Below are 13,354 nucleotides of genomic sequence, written 5' to 3'. Positions count from 1 at the left end.
TAAAACTCTTGCTTTTTGACCCAGGAAACATCCCTATGACACAAATTAGTATGGTTATTGAGATAAGCCAATAAGCAAAATATACATAGTCATAGACACATCTATTAACCAGGAAGTCCTTAAGTCTAACAACAAATTAATAACGTTTATTTTTCGTATTAGATTATGTCTTTTTGGATTAATTAAAGGAAAATATGAAATATGAGATAGTACGAGTACCTATTCGTAACAGGAAATAATTTCGTATTTTCTGCGTATTGGAATTATTGCTAACTAACATACTCATACGTATCCCATTAGGATGATATTTAAGAAGCGTATAAGCTACATATAAGATGCAGGCAAATAGTGTCTGTAATTTCCTTTGCACAAGGCGCATAGTCCATTAATAAAGATCGACTCTATCTCAATTTAACTATCATATTATTTTTCGGGCAATCAGGTTAAATCAAGACGATAATGTCCAAAGTCCAAAACGGTTGCAATATGTTTTACCTATTATCTGACTTATTTACTGATATTATACCAATAATTTGACATCAAACTAGAACAGCCTGAGATCATGCGCTAGCACGTCATACTATTTGAAAACTCACACCTGTTACAACTGCAAACGATGCCACAGTATAAAGCTTGATGTGCCGATGTCCATAAGGCTGTACAAAGGTTCGTGTGGCCGCAGCCTAACCGGTGCATTCCATAGCATTACAGTCATTACAGTTCCACTACAACTCAGTTAATTCCAGTTCATGCGGTTCATTCTCAGGGGCGGCTGACCAGCGGTAATTATGTTACACCCAGCCGCTGGTTGACGGTTGTCAGCGTTAAAATAAACGTTGTTTACCCAAATTCAATGTTTGGGGATGTCCTGTAATAGAGCTATAATTTTCACTAGAAATGCGCGTTATGTCTAGTTTTTTTATGATAGTGCAATGATGTAGGTTTTTAAGCTAAATAAAATTCTCGGAATTGTATTTTTGTGGATTATGCTAGCTCAAATGCTGCATTTCAGGTAGAATTATTTATTTGTTAAATGTTTGCAGGTGAAAAGATTTAACAGATTTTTGCTGGTTTCATTTAGCAGATTTTATAACCGGAATAGTTAGGAATTCGTTGAACGATTTAATATTAACTATTTAGTTTAAATAACAATCGTGAACTTCGTAACTCTCATTTAATTTCATGGTTTGAAACGATAAGTACATACATAAAAATGCTTTATTTTTAACTTATGGACCATCCCATTTTTAAAAACGAATCCAAAATATTTGTTGTATGATGCAAAATATTTTTATAAACAGCAGAAAAATGGCAGAAGTTTTTTTCAAACCAGATAAAAACAAAAGACTGCTAACCAAAACAACAAACAAGTTCCACGTTTCTGGCTGAATGCGTTGCGTGCCTTCGCCTCGTAATAGAAGAATTAAAAAGTTGTAACGAAAGTCTTTTTGCGAATTGGCGGGAATTATCTTTCACTTTATTACGTCAAGAGTTGTTGTTCGGTCAAAGACCTTTGCGATTAAAGACAAAAAAAAATAACTGAATCCAAATAAACCAATTTTGATAAAATTTAAATTGTATCGATTCGGGATAATAAACTTGATAGTTTATTATAGCAATAAACGATATTATTTTATAAACCATTGTCAAAATGCTGCGCTAACATACTGAAATCACTATACACTTATGGGAATGCTACGGTGACATACATTACAGACACATACAGATGAATTGAAAAATTGCTCCTTTTTTGTCGTCAGTTAAAAACGTGATCATGTGCGTACAGTATAATGTTATCTGATTACATCGTTAACATCATAATTGGATACAGGCTGGACGCGCGGACATAAAAATATATACGTTACTGCGGCTTCGTTATCACGCACATTGTTTTCAATTCGAACAATGAACCCTTTTGATCATCATATTCAATATTAGGCTCGACAGATTTTTTTATATTATGGTACTCATACTTTTTATTCAGTGTTATCTGTTTTTTCTGTGACAAAGAGTCCAATAATCTTTTAAAACTTAATTAATAAGAGTCGACAGAATATCAAACGTACGTAGCTAAATATTGTATAATAACTACATAATATCGCTATAATGTGAAGTTTGATGCACCGCTGTCTGCCCGCCCCAAATTCAGCCGCGGAAAAAGCAAAGATATCTTCATTCAGGGCGAATCCGAAACGCTGTTAACGTAGTTCCGGATCTATCTGTCACCGTCGCTCATTCTGGCATCAGCTTTGGGGGAAAAGGACGGCAACATTCGAAACTTCGGATAACGTTTTTCGAAGTAACCCCGCTTTTTTGCCACTATCGCTAGACGTTCCATCGCGTCTTTGGATAGATATTTAAGAGCCGTCGTCGTAATAATGGAGGCAAACGACGAGCGTGATTAATGGCGCAGGCACTTCGGTGTGCGCTAACACTAAACAACTATTACAAGACTTACATTTTAACTTGGAATTTTTCTTCTTTAGTCTGTCCTTCGCTAAATGAGGCCACAGTAGATCGTTCGTCGTTTCAGCCGAAAGACGTCCACTGCTGGACAAAGGCCTCCCCCAAGGATTTCCACAAAGACCGGTCCTGCGCCGCTTGCATCCAGGTACTTCCCGCGACCTTCACCAGATCGTCGGTCCACCTAGTGGGAGGCCTGCCCACGCTACGTCTTCCAGCTCGTGGTCGCCACTCAAGAACTTTTCTGCCCCAGCGGCCATCAGCTCTTCGAGCTATGTGCCCCGCCCACTGCCACTTGATTTTAGCGATTCTGCGGGCTATGTCAGTCACTCTGGTTCTCCTACGGATCTCCTCATTTCTGATTCGATCACGCAGGGAAACTCCGAGCATAGCACGCTCCATCGCTCTTTGGGTGACCTTGAGCCTTCTTATGAGGCCCATAGTAAGCGACCACGTCTCAGAGCCATACACCATCACTGGCAACACACACTGGTCAAATACTTTTGACTTGAGACACTGCGGTATTTCGGACGTGAGAATTTCGCGAAGCTTCCCGAACGCTGCCCAGCCGAGTTGGATTCGACGATTAACCTCTTTCTCGAAGTTGGACCTACCTAACTGGACTGTTTGTCCCAGGTATACATAATTGTCAACAACTTCGAGTGTAGTGTCTCCAACCTTCAGAGGAGTGGGTACAACACGGGCATTTGACATAATTTTTGTCTTGTCCATGTTCATTTTAAGACCCACTTGTTGAGAGGCTCTACTGAGGCCATCGAGCATTGTGTTTAGGTCCTCCACGGTCTCAGCCATGACTACGATATCGTCCGCGAAACGAAGGTGGGTGATATACTCGCCGTTGATATTTATGCCGAATCCACTCCAGTCCAGAAGCTTGAAAACATCTTCCAGGGCGGTGGTGAACAGTTTCGGAGATATGACATCTCCCTGTCTCACCCCTCGCTGCAACTGGATAGGTTTCGAGTTCTGATCCTGGAGGCGGACCGACATTGTGGCGTTTTCGTACAAGCCCTTCAGCGCTTCGATGTATCTATAGTCAATTTGGCACCGTTGGAGAGACTGTAGCACTGCCCAGGTCTCGATCGAGTCGAAGGCTTTTTCATAGTCCACAAACGCCAGACAAAGTGGCTGATTATACTCCTCGGTCTTCTGTATAATCTGCCGTAGCGTATGTATGTGGTCTATTGTACTAAAGCCTTTTCGGAAACCGGCTTGTTCGGGAGGCTGGAAGTCGTCGAGCCTGCGAGCGAGACGATTCGTAATGACTCTCGAAAACAGCTTGTAGACATGGCTCAGAAGTGAGATGGGTCTATAATTTTTCAACAAGGTTTTGTCGCCTTTTTTGAAAAAAAGTATCACCACACTTCTGTGCCATGCCGTAGGCGTTTTTCCCTCAAGTATGACGGAATCGAACAGCCTCTGAAGAGCCTTTAGTACCGGCGTTCCGCCTGCTTTCAGAAGCTCAGCCGTGATTCCATCATCACCCGGTGCCTTGTTGTTTTTCAGCTGTTTGAGAGCCATTCTAATCTCGTACAGGCTGACGTCCGGGATATCTTCGGTGTAGTGTCGGGTCAGTCTAGCTCTTGGGTCTTCGGCTAGATTTGTGACAGGTGTACGTACACTCGTGTATAATTGTCCGTAGAACTTCTCAACCTCTTCCAATAACTCAGGCCCCGACGAGATGTCTCTGCCATCCTCGGTCTTAAGCTTGGTCAGTTGACTTTGGCCAACAGACGTGTGAGAGTGCCGTGTGGGGACGGCCATAAAGAATACTCTTCCCCACCGCCAACAGGAGGCGTGTCGTAAGAGGCGACAAAATCCCTGCAGCACCGGACGGGCAGCAGCGTCTGCGTGCGAAACCTTATAAAAAACTGCGATCGCCAACCCGCCTGCCAAGCGTGGCGATTAAGGCAAATCCCCCCCATGGAGAGGAACAAAAAAACACGGCCCCTAGTCCCCGGCGGCCCCACTATCCCGGGCCACGGTAGCGGTCACGGTAACGGTGGGGCGAGGGGTGCTAAGAATCAACGGGTACCGACAGGCTACCAACCCCGACGACCTCTGGCCCTGGCAACATTTAACACTCGCACGCTGCGGACTGACGTGAGGCTCGCCGAACTCGAGGAATAACTGAGCAGGTTGCGGTGGGATATCGTAGGATTATGCGAAGTCCGAAGAGAGGGGGAGGACACCATAATCCTGAAATCCGGAAACCTGCTCTATTTCCGGGAGGGCGACCAGCAGTCCCAGGGTGGTGTCGGGTTTATCGTCCACAAGTCCCTTGTCAACAACGTGGTCCAGATCGAGAGTGTTTCGGCGAGGGTAGCGTACCTTATACTCAGAATCACCAAACGGTATTCGCTGAAGGTCATACAGGTATACGCACCGACCACGGAACACCCCGACGACGAAGTGGAGACTATGTATGAGGATATTTCCAGAGCCATACATAGCTCCCGGTCCCATTTTACCGTTGTGATGGGGGACTTCAACGCGAAGCTGGGTAGACGAAGCGATAATGAGCTGAAAGTGGGGCAATTTGGGTATGGAGAGAGGAACGCACGTGGCCAACTGCTGGCTGGCTTTATGGAGAGGGAGGGCCTCTTTATGATGAACTCCTTCTTCAGGAAGCCAAAACAGCGAAAGTGGACATGGCTGCATCCCAATGGCGCTATAAAAAATGAGATCGACTTCATCTTGTCGACGAAGAAGCATATATTCAATGATGTCTCTGTGATCAACTCGGTCAAAACAGGAAGCGATCACCGAATGGTAAGAGGCACATTGAATATCAGACCCAAGCTCGAGAGGCGTCGACTGATGAAGTCTACGCTCCGCCCAGCGCCCATCCAACTCCAAAACCCCGAAAGCTTTCAGCTCGAGTTGCAAAATCGTTTCGAATGCCTAGGAGACTGCGAAAATGTGGACGAATACAATGACAGGTTCGTGGAAATTGTCCAAACGACTGGGTCTAAGTTCTTTAAAACCCGTCGTCCAAAAGGAACCAAAAAGATCTCTGACCTCACCAATAAACTTATGGAAGAGAGACGAAACTTGGTTCTGCAGTCCTCTGAAGATGCTGCTCAGTATCGGCATCTTAACAGACAGATCTCCAAGTCTTTGACTCGCGATCTACGCCAATTTAATACAGATCGTATTAAAGAGGCGATTGAGCGTAACAAAGGCTCTAAAGTGTTCGCTAGGGGCCACAGTAGATATATTATTATTTTTAGTTTTTAGGCTGATGAAGATGAAGTGTCTACGAGTACGAGTAGCTTGATTTGCTGTCGCAGAATTGCTAAAATCAAGTGGCAGTGGGCAGGGCACATAGCTCGTAGAGACGATGGCCGTTGGGGCAGAAAAGTTCTCGAGTTACAAAGACGTAGCGTGGGCAGGCTTCCTACTAGGTAGACCGACAATCTGGTGAAGGTCGCGGGAATAGCCTGGATGCGGGCAGCGCAGGACCGATTGTTATGGAAAGCCTTGGGAGCGGCTTTTGTCCAGCAGTGGACGTGATTAGACTGAAACGCCCATAACTAAAAAAAATAAAGAAAACCCACTTTATTAATCATTATGACAAAAACTTACTCACCTATAATGTATTTATATCAATGTAAGCATTGAAATTATGTTCTCGGCCTCAACTCGCCACATGCCTGAACAATTTTCTAACAAGATTTCGTATTGTAGCAGGTGTTACGGTCACCTCAATTAATACTTTAGCCGAGTTCTCTAGGCTGTAATAGACGTACTTACCTTTGAGTTAGAGGAATTATGAGCTTGTAGAAATATCTAGAAAATAGCTTGCTTGAGATTCAATGGTCACTGAAAGACTATCGCGCACGTGTCGCATTTCAAAAACCAGGATAAAAACTATCCCATGTTTTCCCTGGGTTTCAAACTCCCTACCTTTATCTAAAACGGTTCATTGGTTTAAGCGTCATATAAAACACAGAGTTACTTTCGCATTTAAATCATTAGCAGTAAAATATATTTAAAAACTTGTGTGTCTAGTATTGAATTACGGATTGTTAAGTCCATGACCAATTAATCATGGTGTGAAACTCATAAATATATCAATGTATTTAGATATACCTACACAGTTAAGACTTTAACCCGTCTATTAGAAGTTGCATTTAATAAATCCTCGTGGCAGTTCCGCTAAGCGTCAGAGCGACAGCAAGCAATCTTTAGCTTTTGCCGAGCGAATTTGGGACATCCTTAATGTACTGAAGCACGTTCTAGATACGATAAATAGGAATGTCAGCGAACTAAGCTCCCGTTAGTTATGTAATGGTGCTATTTTACAAAAATATAACGCGTTAAGAGTACACATATATCAGTTACCTTTACCTTTAAATTAGTACATTAGACTGACATTCAAAGGATCCGGCAACTTACTAAAATCGTAGTCATGACTTTTAAAATAATAAAAATCGTGGATGTATTTATCTAGAGATAGATCTACAACAGACAATAAAAACAATTTTACACGAGAATGAAAAAACAAATAAATTTGATAACAGGCTGTCGTAAGACGTAACATTTTAATCTGTAAAAGAACTTATTAATACAACTAACTACTCTTTAAAACCTATACTGGGGCATAAAAAGCCAGACATCTACGACGGTTCATTAAGTAGGGTTATGACCTCACCCAAACAATAGAAGAAGTACGAAAGTCTAAGTCCCACTACAAGGGTAAAGCTGAGTTCTTCTCAGAACTGACTTACTTATTGTCCCGAAGCAAGGTTATAGTTATTCTGGGACATGTAAAAGCGCTTTATAAAAAACCCTTTTGCAGAAAATGTTGTATAAACTGAAATAGAAAATCTTATGACAAAGGGTGAATCTTTTTGGAAACCCTCATTATTTTACTCGACAAATTTTTCCTTGAATTGACGTAGGTACTAGTAATGAGCTTATTTAAAGGTAAACGTACTCGCTAGCGACTGCTTAATAAAATATAAGACAGACTGTACAGAGCCTCAAGACTAGTGGTAACTATTGAACTAAAAGTCACAGATTTTTTGACGCACCCTAACGAATTCGTTTAATGTAAACTCATGGTAAAGCTACAGAACGTTGATAAGTTCGTTCCGTACACCAAAATGTAAATTCAAAGATGCTCACGTAATGTTTGAGCTCAAATTAATGTTTACAGTCAAACAAATTATCCAATATTCAAGTCGTATTGACGCAAGTTATGTTTGTGCAAACAGCAGAGCTCACTTAGAATCGCCGTAGGAATTCTGGGATAGCATCGAATGAATTATTAATATCATTGTTCCAGCTATTCTTTCTTGTATTGCTATGACGTGGGTTTCTATTTGAATAGTTGTATTCATAACATCGCCATTATTGTAAAGTTTTCTCGATGTTTATATGATTTAAAGTAAGAAACTCTTTAGATGATAGCCATACTCGTGAAATCGGTTCCTTATGCGGCTGAATATAAAGCACAGACATTTTCAGCCATGCCGTTTTACAAGACTGAAGGTTTCTGAAGGTCGTACAATCCAATTTGCAAGAATCCCTTAAAAATTTTAGTCACCATCGATCAATATCGTTTGATAGCAATATTAAGTCTATACGTCACCTAAATACTAAGGTGAAGACTATGAAAAAAAATAGAAACTAGTCTCCATCCATCCGTAACTAGTCAACTCTACTTCTAACTAGTTCCCATTGATCCCAATCTCATGAGGTCTTTTTGCTGAAGAGCGCCATGATTAATGGTGCACGGCGCCTCGGCGGCCACCACGACCCGTCGACGGCAATTTGTGATTCAGACCCGCTACTAATGTGACGTCGTAAGTCTGCGAAAAGGGGTTAGTTTTCAAGATGTTTCTATCGGCGATGGATATACTCGTAGTATACCGTTTGCTACCGCTCGGACCATTTATTTCCTTATTTTTTGTGATACCTTTCAGTATAAAATATTTTACTGTTCGTTCGTTCGTTTTAGCCAAATGACGTCCGTTGCTGGACAAAGGCCTCCTCCAAGGTTTTCCACAATGTACGGTCCTGCACTGCCCGCATCCAGGTTCTTCCCGCGACCTTTTACTGTAAAACATACAAAAAACACAAGCGTAGTCGGGAAAAAATCATAAAGCGCCAACTGTGCGAGACGCTTAAAAGTTCCAAAACTTGACCATAATCTAAAATCTTGTTACTTATTGTTCGCCAAATATTTTCAATGAGTAATCGAATTCTCGTCTAAGTACCAGTGTAACTTATAAAACTAAAGTTATTTTCTAAAGCACTTTAAAGTTCGCTTCAGAACGTCTGCTACAATAATTTAGGCATTACCTTCCAATGACTTCCAAAAGACTATACAACCCATAGAGTTATAAAAGAGATCTGTGTGCCTACCATGAGTTTACGTTAGGTGAGCTCGCTAGCGAATACGTCAAAAGATTCTATGAAGATTTTATTTCTTGAAAGTAGCCGCTAGGGGCGCTGCACAATATGTCATACATCTAAATGTCATTTTTTTACGCAGTCGCTAGCGAGCACACCTAACGTAAACTCATGGTAGGCACACTGATGCCAACTAATGCGCTGAGTTCGAAACTCAGTGTCGCATTCGAAATTGACACAAACAAAGTAATCAAATTAAGTGTTCATTAACCACTGCGGTATACGCAAGCAATGTAAACTGTTTACATTATGACGTCTGCAGCAATATGTTCTGTTTTTGGGCATATTGCTGCAACGCTGCAACACCGGCCCCACCCCCTTGTCACATCTCCCCTTAGTTTCTGTGATCTGTGATACAACCCGATCGAGCTCACTGAGCACCTCGCTGGAATGCGACTGGCCCTCCCAGGATCAGAGCGTCGATGTGACGTCACGGCAGCCAGGTGCGCAGTTAACTGGACCGGGTTATAACTTGTAATCATTTAGATTTTAATTTATAGCAGTACAGCCAGTTTGGTATTATTAACCCTGTAATGGGCTCATATGCAAAATAGTTTCTGTAAGCCTTAGGGAACTATTTATATTTCGCGGATTATTGTGGTACACAATTTTAATAACTGGTGGATTTTGTGAGTGTAGCTAAATCTGTAACATCATCTAATGGATATAAAATGTTATCTATCACTCCTCTTTTAGACTAAAGCGTAATATTTTTATTTTCATTCTTTACAGATAGATACGTGAGATATTAAAAGACGACACTTGTTAAAATTGGAATCCATTAGACGAACTTTCTATTTTGTATGCAAAAGCGCAGCAAGCTATTATTAAAATACACTGAAGCTTTGTTCAAGGTAAATAACTCGGAAATGTAATACAAGCAACAATAAAAAGTTTTAATTCAAATATTTTGTTCTCCAAGAACCTTGAGCAATGCGAAATAAAGAACGTGAATTGCTGCAAATATATTCCATGTTTCACGAAACTACAGTCCACCTAAATATTAGAGTGGAGCAAAAATTGACGGAACTATAAAACGGTTGTTTGCAGTTGCGGGTTGTAAAAGTAAAATGTTTGTTATAGCAATCTGTGTCTTATAGTGAGTGAATTTGGGTTGCTTTTTCAGTTTAATATGTTCAGAGCCGGTCATTCAACAAGGCCCTGTAGTCAGACCCCGTAAAATGTTTGTTATAGAAATGTGTGTCTTATATTCAGTTATTTTTCCAGTTTCGACGTTCGGGGCCGGTCGTTCAACAAGGCGCTGCAGTGGTCGGACCCCAACGCGTTTGGTCCGCGGGCCTACTTTGCGACCGTGGCCCGGCCGGCTTCTCTGACCCTGGACACGGTGCAGTTGGATGATGAGGGCGTGTACCGGTGTAGAGTCGACTTCAAGAACTCGCCGACCAGAAACTTCCAGATCCGCCTCGCTGTTATTGGTGAGTTAAGAATTAATAGATATTCTTTGTCGTATCATATACGTGTCACAAATTTAACCGATTTTGAACCTTATAGCCACAAAGTTTGTTATCAAGGATTTTAGTTAGAGTTACAGTCACTAGCTCATCAAGTAAGGTTAACTTCAACTTACCAACTACAAATAAACAAAAATCTAAACAAATCATGTTTACCAAGTAACAACCGCCACATAAAATCCCAAACCACTTGCATACAGGTCCCTAAATGCCATTATCAAAACCCGTTGGAATCTTATTAAACTCGAATCAGCCGACGTCATACAAATTCTATTCATTACGCCCAAAACTGCGGCTAACGAGTGAAACGATTCTGCAAATAACTTCCGACCCTCCCACTAGAATGAGAACCGCGCCATCTGCTCGCATTCTCACACAGAAAAAACTTCTTCCACGTCTGTTCTATGCTGGAAATTTATAAGAGAACCTTATCTAAAAAGCCAGCCTTTCAGGCTTTCGTGGAGGGATGCAAAACAAAGCTTTGTTAGAACTCCTTTGAATTTCGGTAAGGAAAATGAGAGGTTACACACGACCCCGCCGTCAAAGAACCGCCGAGTGGTGTTATTACAATAATGTACTGCGATATCGCGTTTGGAGTGCCGTGGCGTTCCCGGCAAGTTACAACGCATAGATCACTTAGGTTAATAGAGCGCGTTTATACAAAGCATAATCAAACATAAATTTTAGTATCGAACCTTTTAGAGCTGTAAGTAGTTTTACCTGTACTGTTGTCTGTGATAAGTCTCTCCTAGTGGTTCGGGTTTTGGTTCCCAGTGATAGCAAATTTCTTGCTCGGTTTGATTGGCTTGTTCTAAGTCTTATCTGGCTGGCTACCACTATCTTACCTTAATCTGTGACCATAACCACGAAGTCAAAAGTATTGTTAAGCAGTTGGAGGTTAGACAGTTCTTCGCTGTCGTTAAATATTGTGAGTGTAACTTCCACCTTCGGCCTGGTCATAACTTTCCATCAGATGAGATCAAAAATTCAAAATTAAGCCGTACTCTTTTGTTTTACTATTTTACTCTTTTACCAACTTCCCTACTACTCCCTATACATACAATAGTAATCGAGGATATCCAAAAATACTATTTTAATTTTCACACAAAAATTCCTTATGCTAAACATAATGTAGTCCACGGCATAACGATTAGACGGAACTGATTTTATTAGCAACCTTAATGCCGTACCATGGGCAAGGCTCGTTATGGCCCCCGTCAGAATTATGGACGGTAAAAATGTGATGGCGGATAAAACTTAATGATGTAAACAACCAATATTTTAGCAAAGTGATACGAAACGCCAAAGATTAAAGTCAGTTTATATTTCAGTAAAGATCAAGTGATTGGGCTTAATGATTTTCCGTAATTCGAAGAATTCGTTTTCTATTTTTGTCTAATTTTAAACAAAATCTTGTGCATCTTTAAGATTTCCAATTTCAAATTGTCCTAATTGATCCTCTACCATTTCCTAAATTAAAAATTAGTACTAGTTCAAGTTTTTAAGTTTAGTCTGAACTAATGCGAAAACTCATACAAATATTAATATCAATAAGTATCATCTTATTGAACTTACCTGCATAGCACTGACGCGAATGTATCACATAATCCGTAGATATTCTATTCTGTTTGGTTATTCTAGTCCGCATAGTAAATAACTCAAATATTTAACCCATTCGTGATTACTAACACTCTTTCTTTATTTATAACTTTGATATACCTACTAAGATACCGCACACATGAAAATGTATCAAGCCATAATTAGGGTCAAACAGGAGCTCTGAAGTCTTCATCGTTATGACTCATAGCTTGTCTGGCTGAAACAAAAATATCCTTATCTTCAGTCAACTCCTTTCTGTAATAGAAATAATTTCTTTGCCGTTTTTAAAGTTTTTTTTTTCAAACTTTCCAGTGACCTAAATAGCTGAACCGTAATTTCCGATACGATAGCTAAGCACATAACTGGAGTTTCTTAAACTCAAACTTAATTAGATTTTGATATATCTAAGAGTTCTAACACGAATTATCTTTAGTACGAGAATTATAGAGCAAAATGTTTTTGCTGCAGTAAAACATCACTACGACAGTTGGAGTAGGGAATAATTTGGCAAAAAACACCATCAAGATGTTCACCACCGTCAATCTAAAACAAAGGCCTTCAGGGTGCCACAAGGGACCGCACTGGGTCCTTTGCTTCAAACGGTTCCCAAATCACTGTCACAAAATCTTGGATGTAATTCATTTATGAAAGGCAAAGGGGCTTAGAGCAAAGAAGATGCTCTTGCCAAAACGCTGAATAAGATATTACTTGGCTAAGCAAAGTGTTTGAGCGAAAATGTCTCGATTCTCTTCGACTAAAGGTGTGATATTTGCTGTTTGATATAACTGACACTGTCGAATGAATTTAGTTGGAAATTATATGACAATACCCCATCAAACCGATAACAGGGTAGCAACCAGCAACTTAATGGATTTATTAGCTGTCAAAATGAGATTGATTTTGTATGGCAAAGGGTACAAATGAGATCTTCAGGTCGCGAACTCAGTTCACTAAATATTGATTTCAAAACTAGTAAAAATCTTAATTTATAGCCAATTGGAAATTGAAAACTAAGTTGGCTTTAGGTCTAGAATGAACTGTTTCTAAAGAAGCTGTGTCTTACTTGACACCAATTTCATTTGCAGGTACATACCGAAATCTTCCAAAACCCATTATTTCTAAACCTGCAACAGACATATTGTGAGTGCCTCCGCTGTAAATTCCAGTAATAAACCTTTTACGAGTATCCAAACGAGTATTTTAATAAACAAAGGTCTTTAAACGTAATCCTTTCCACGTAACTGGCGGAGTGCACGGCATCGGCTATCAAAGTGATTTTATTAACTGGCCTAGTGCCCCACCGGGCCTGCCTTCTCCACAATTTATTATGCCAGCCCCTATCTACATATGTTTATCGCAGAATTTTAAATTGTAAA

General features: G+C 40.6%; 1 protein-coding gene across 1 annotated transcript in view; it reads left to right on the top strand.

Annotated features, from left to right (window-relative positions):
• The window catches only part of LOC135080809 (uncharacterized), a 158,094-nt gene that overhangs the window by 64,843 nt on the left and 79,897 nt on the right, over positions 1–13,354 (top strand). The window contains exon 4 of the mRNA XM_063975531.1: positions 10,135–10,343. Coding sequence (XP_063831601.1) covers positions 10,135–10,343 — 209 coding nt within the window. The remainder of the gene's footprint in view (positions 1–10,134; positions 10,344–13,354) is intronic.

The sequence above is a fragment of the Ostrinia nubilalis genome, chromosome 18 (genome assembly GCF_963855985.1).
Source record: "Ostrinia nubilalis chromosome 18, ilOstNubi1.1, whole genome shotgun sequence".
Taxonomy (NCBI): domain Eukaryota; kingdom Metazoa; phylum Arthropoda; class Insecta; order Lepidoptera; family Crambidae; genus Ostrinia; species Ostrinia nubilalis.
This window is presented reverse-complemented; position numbering and strand designations above follow the sequence as displayed.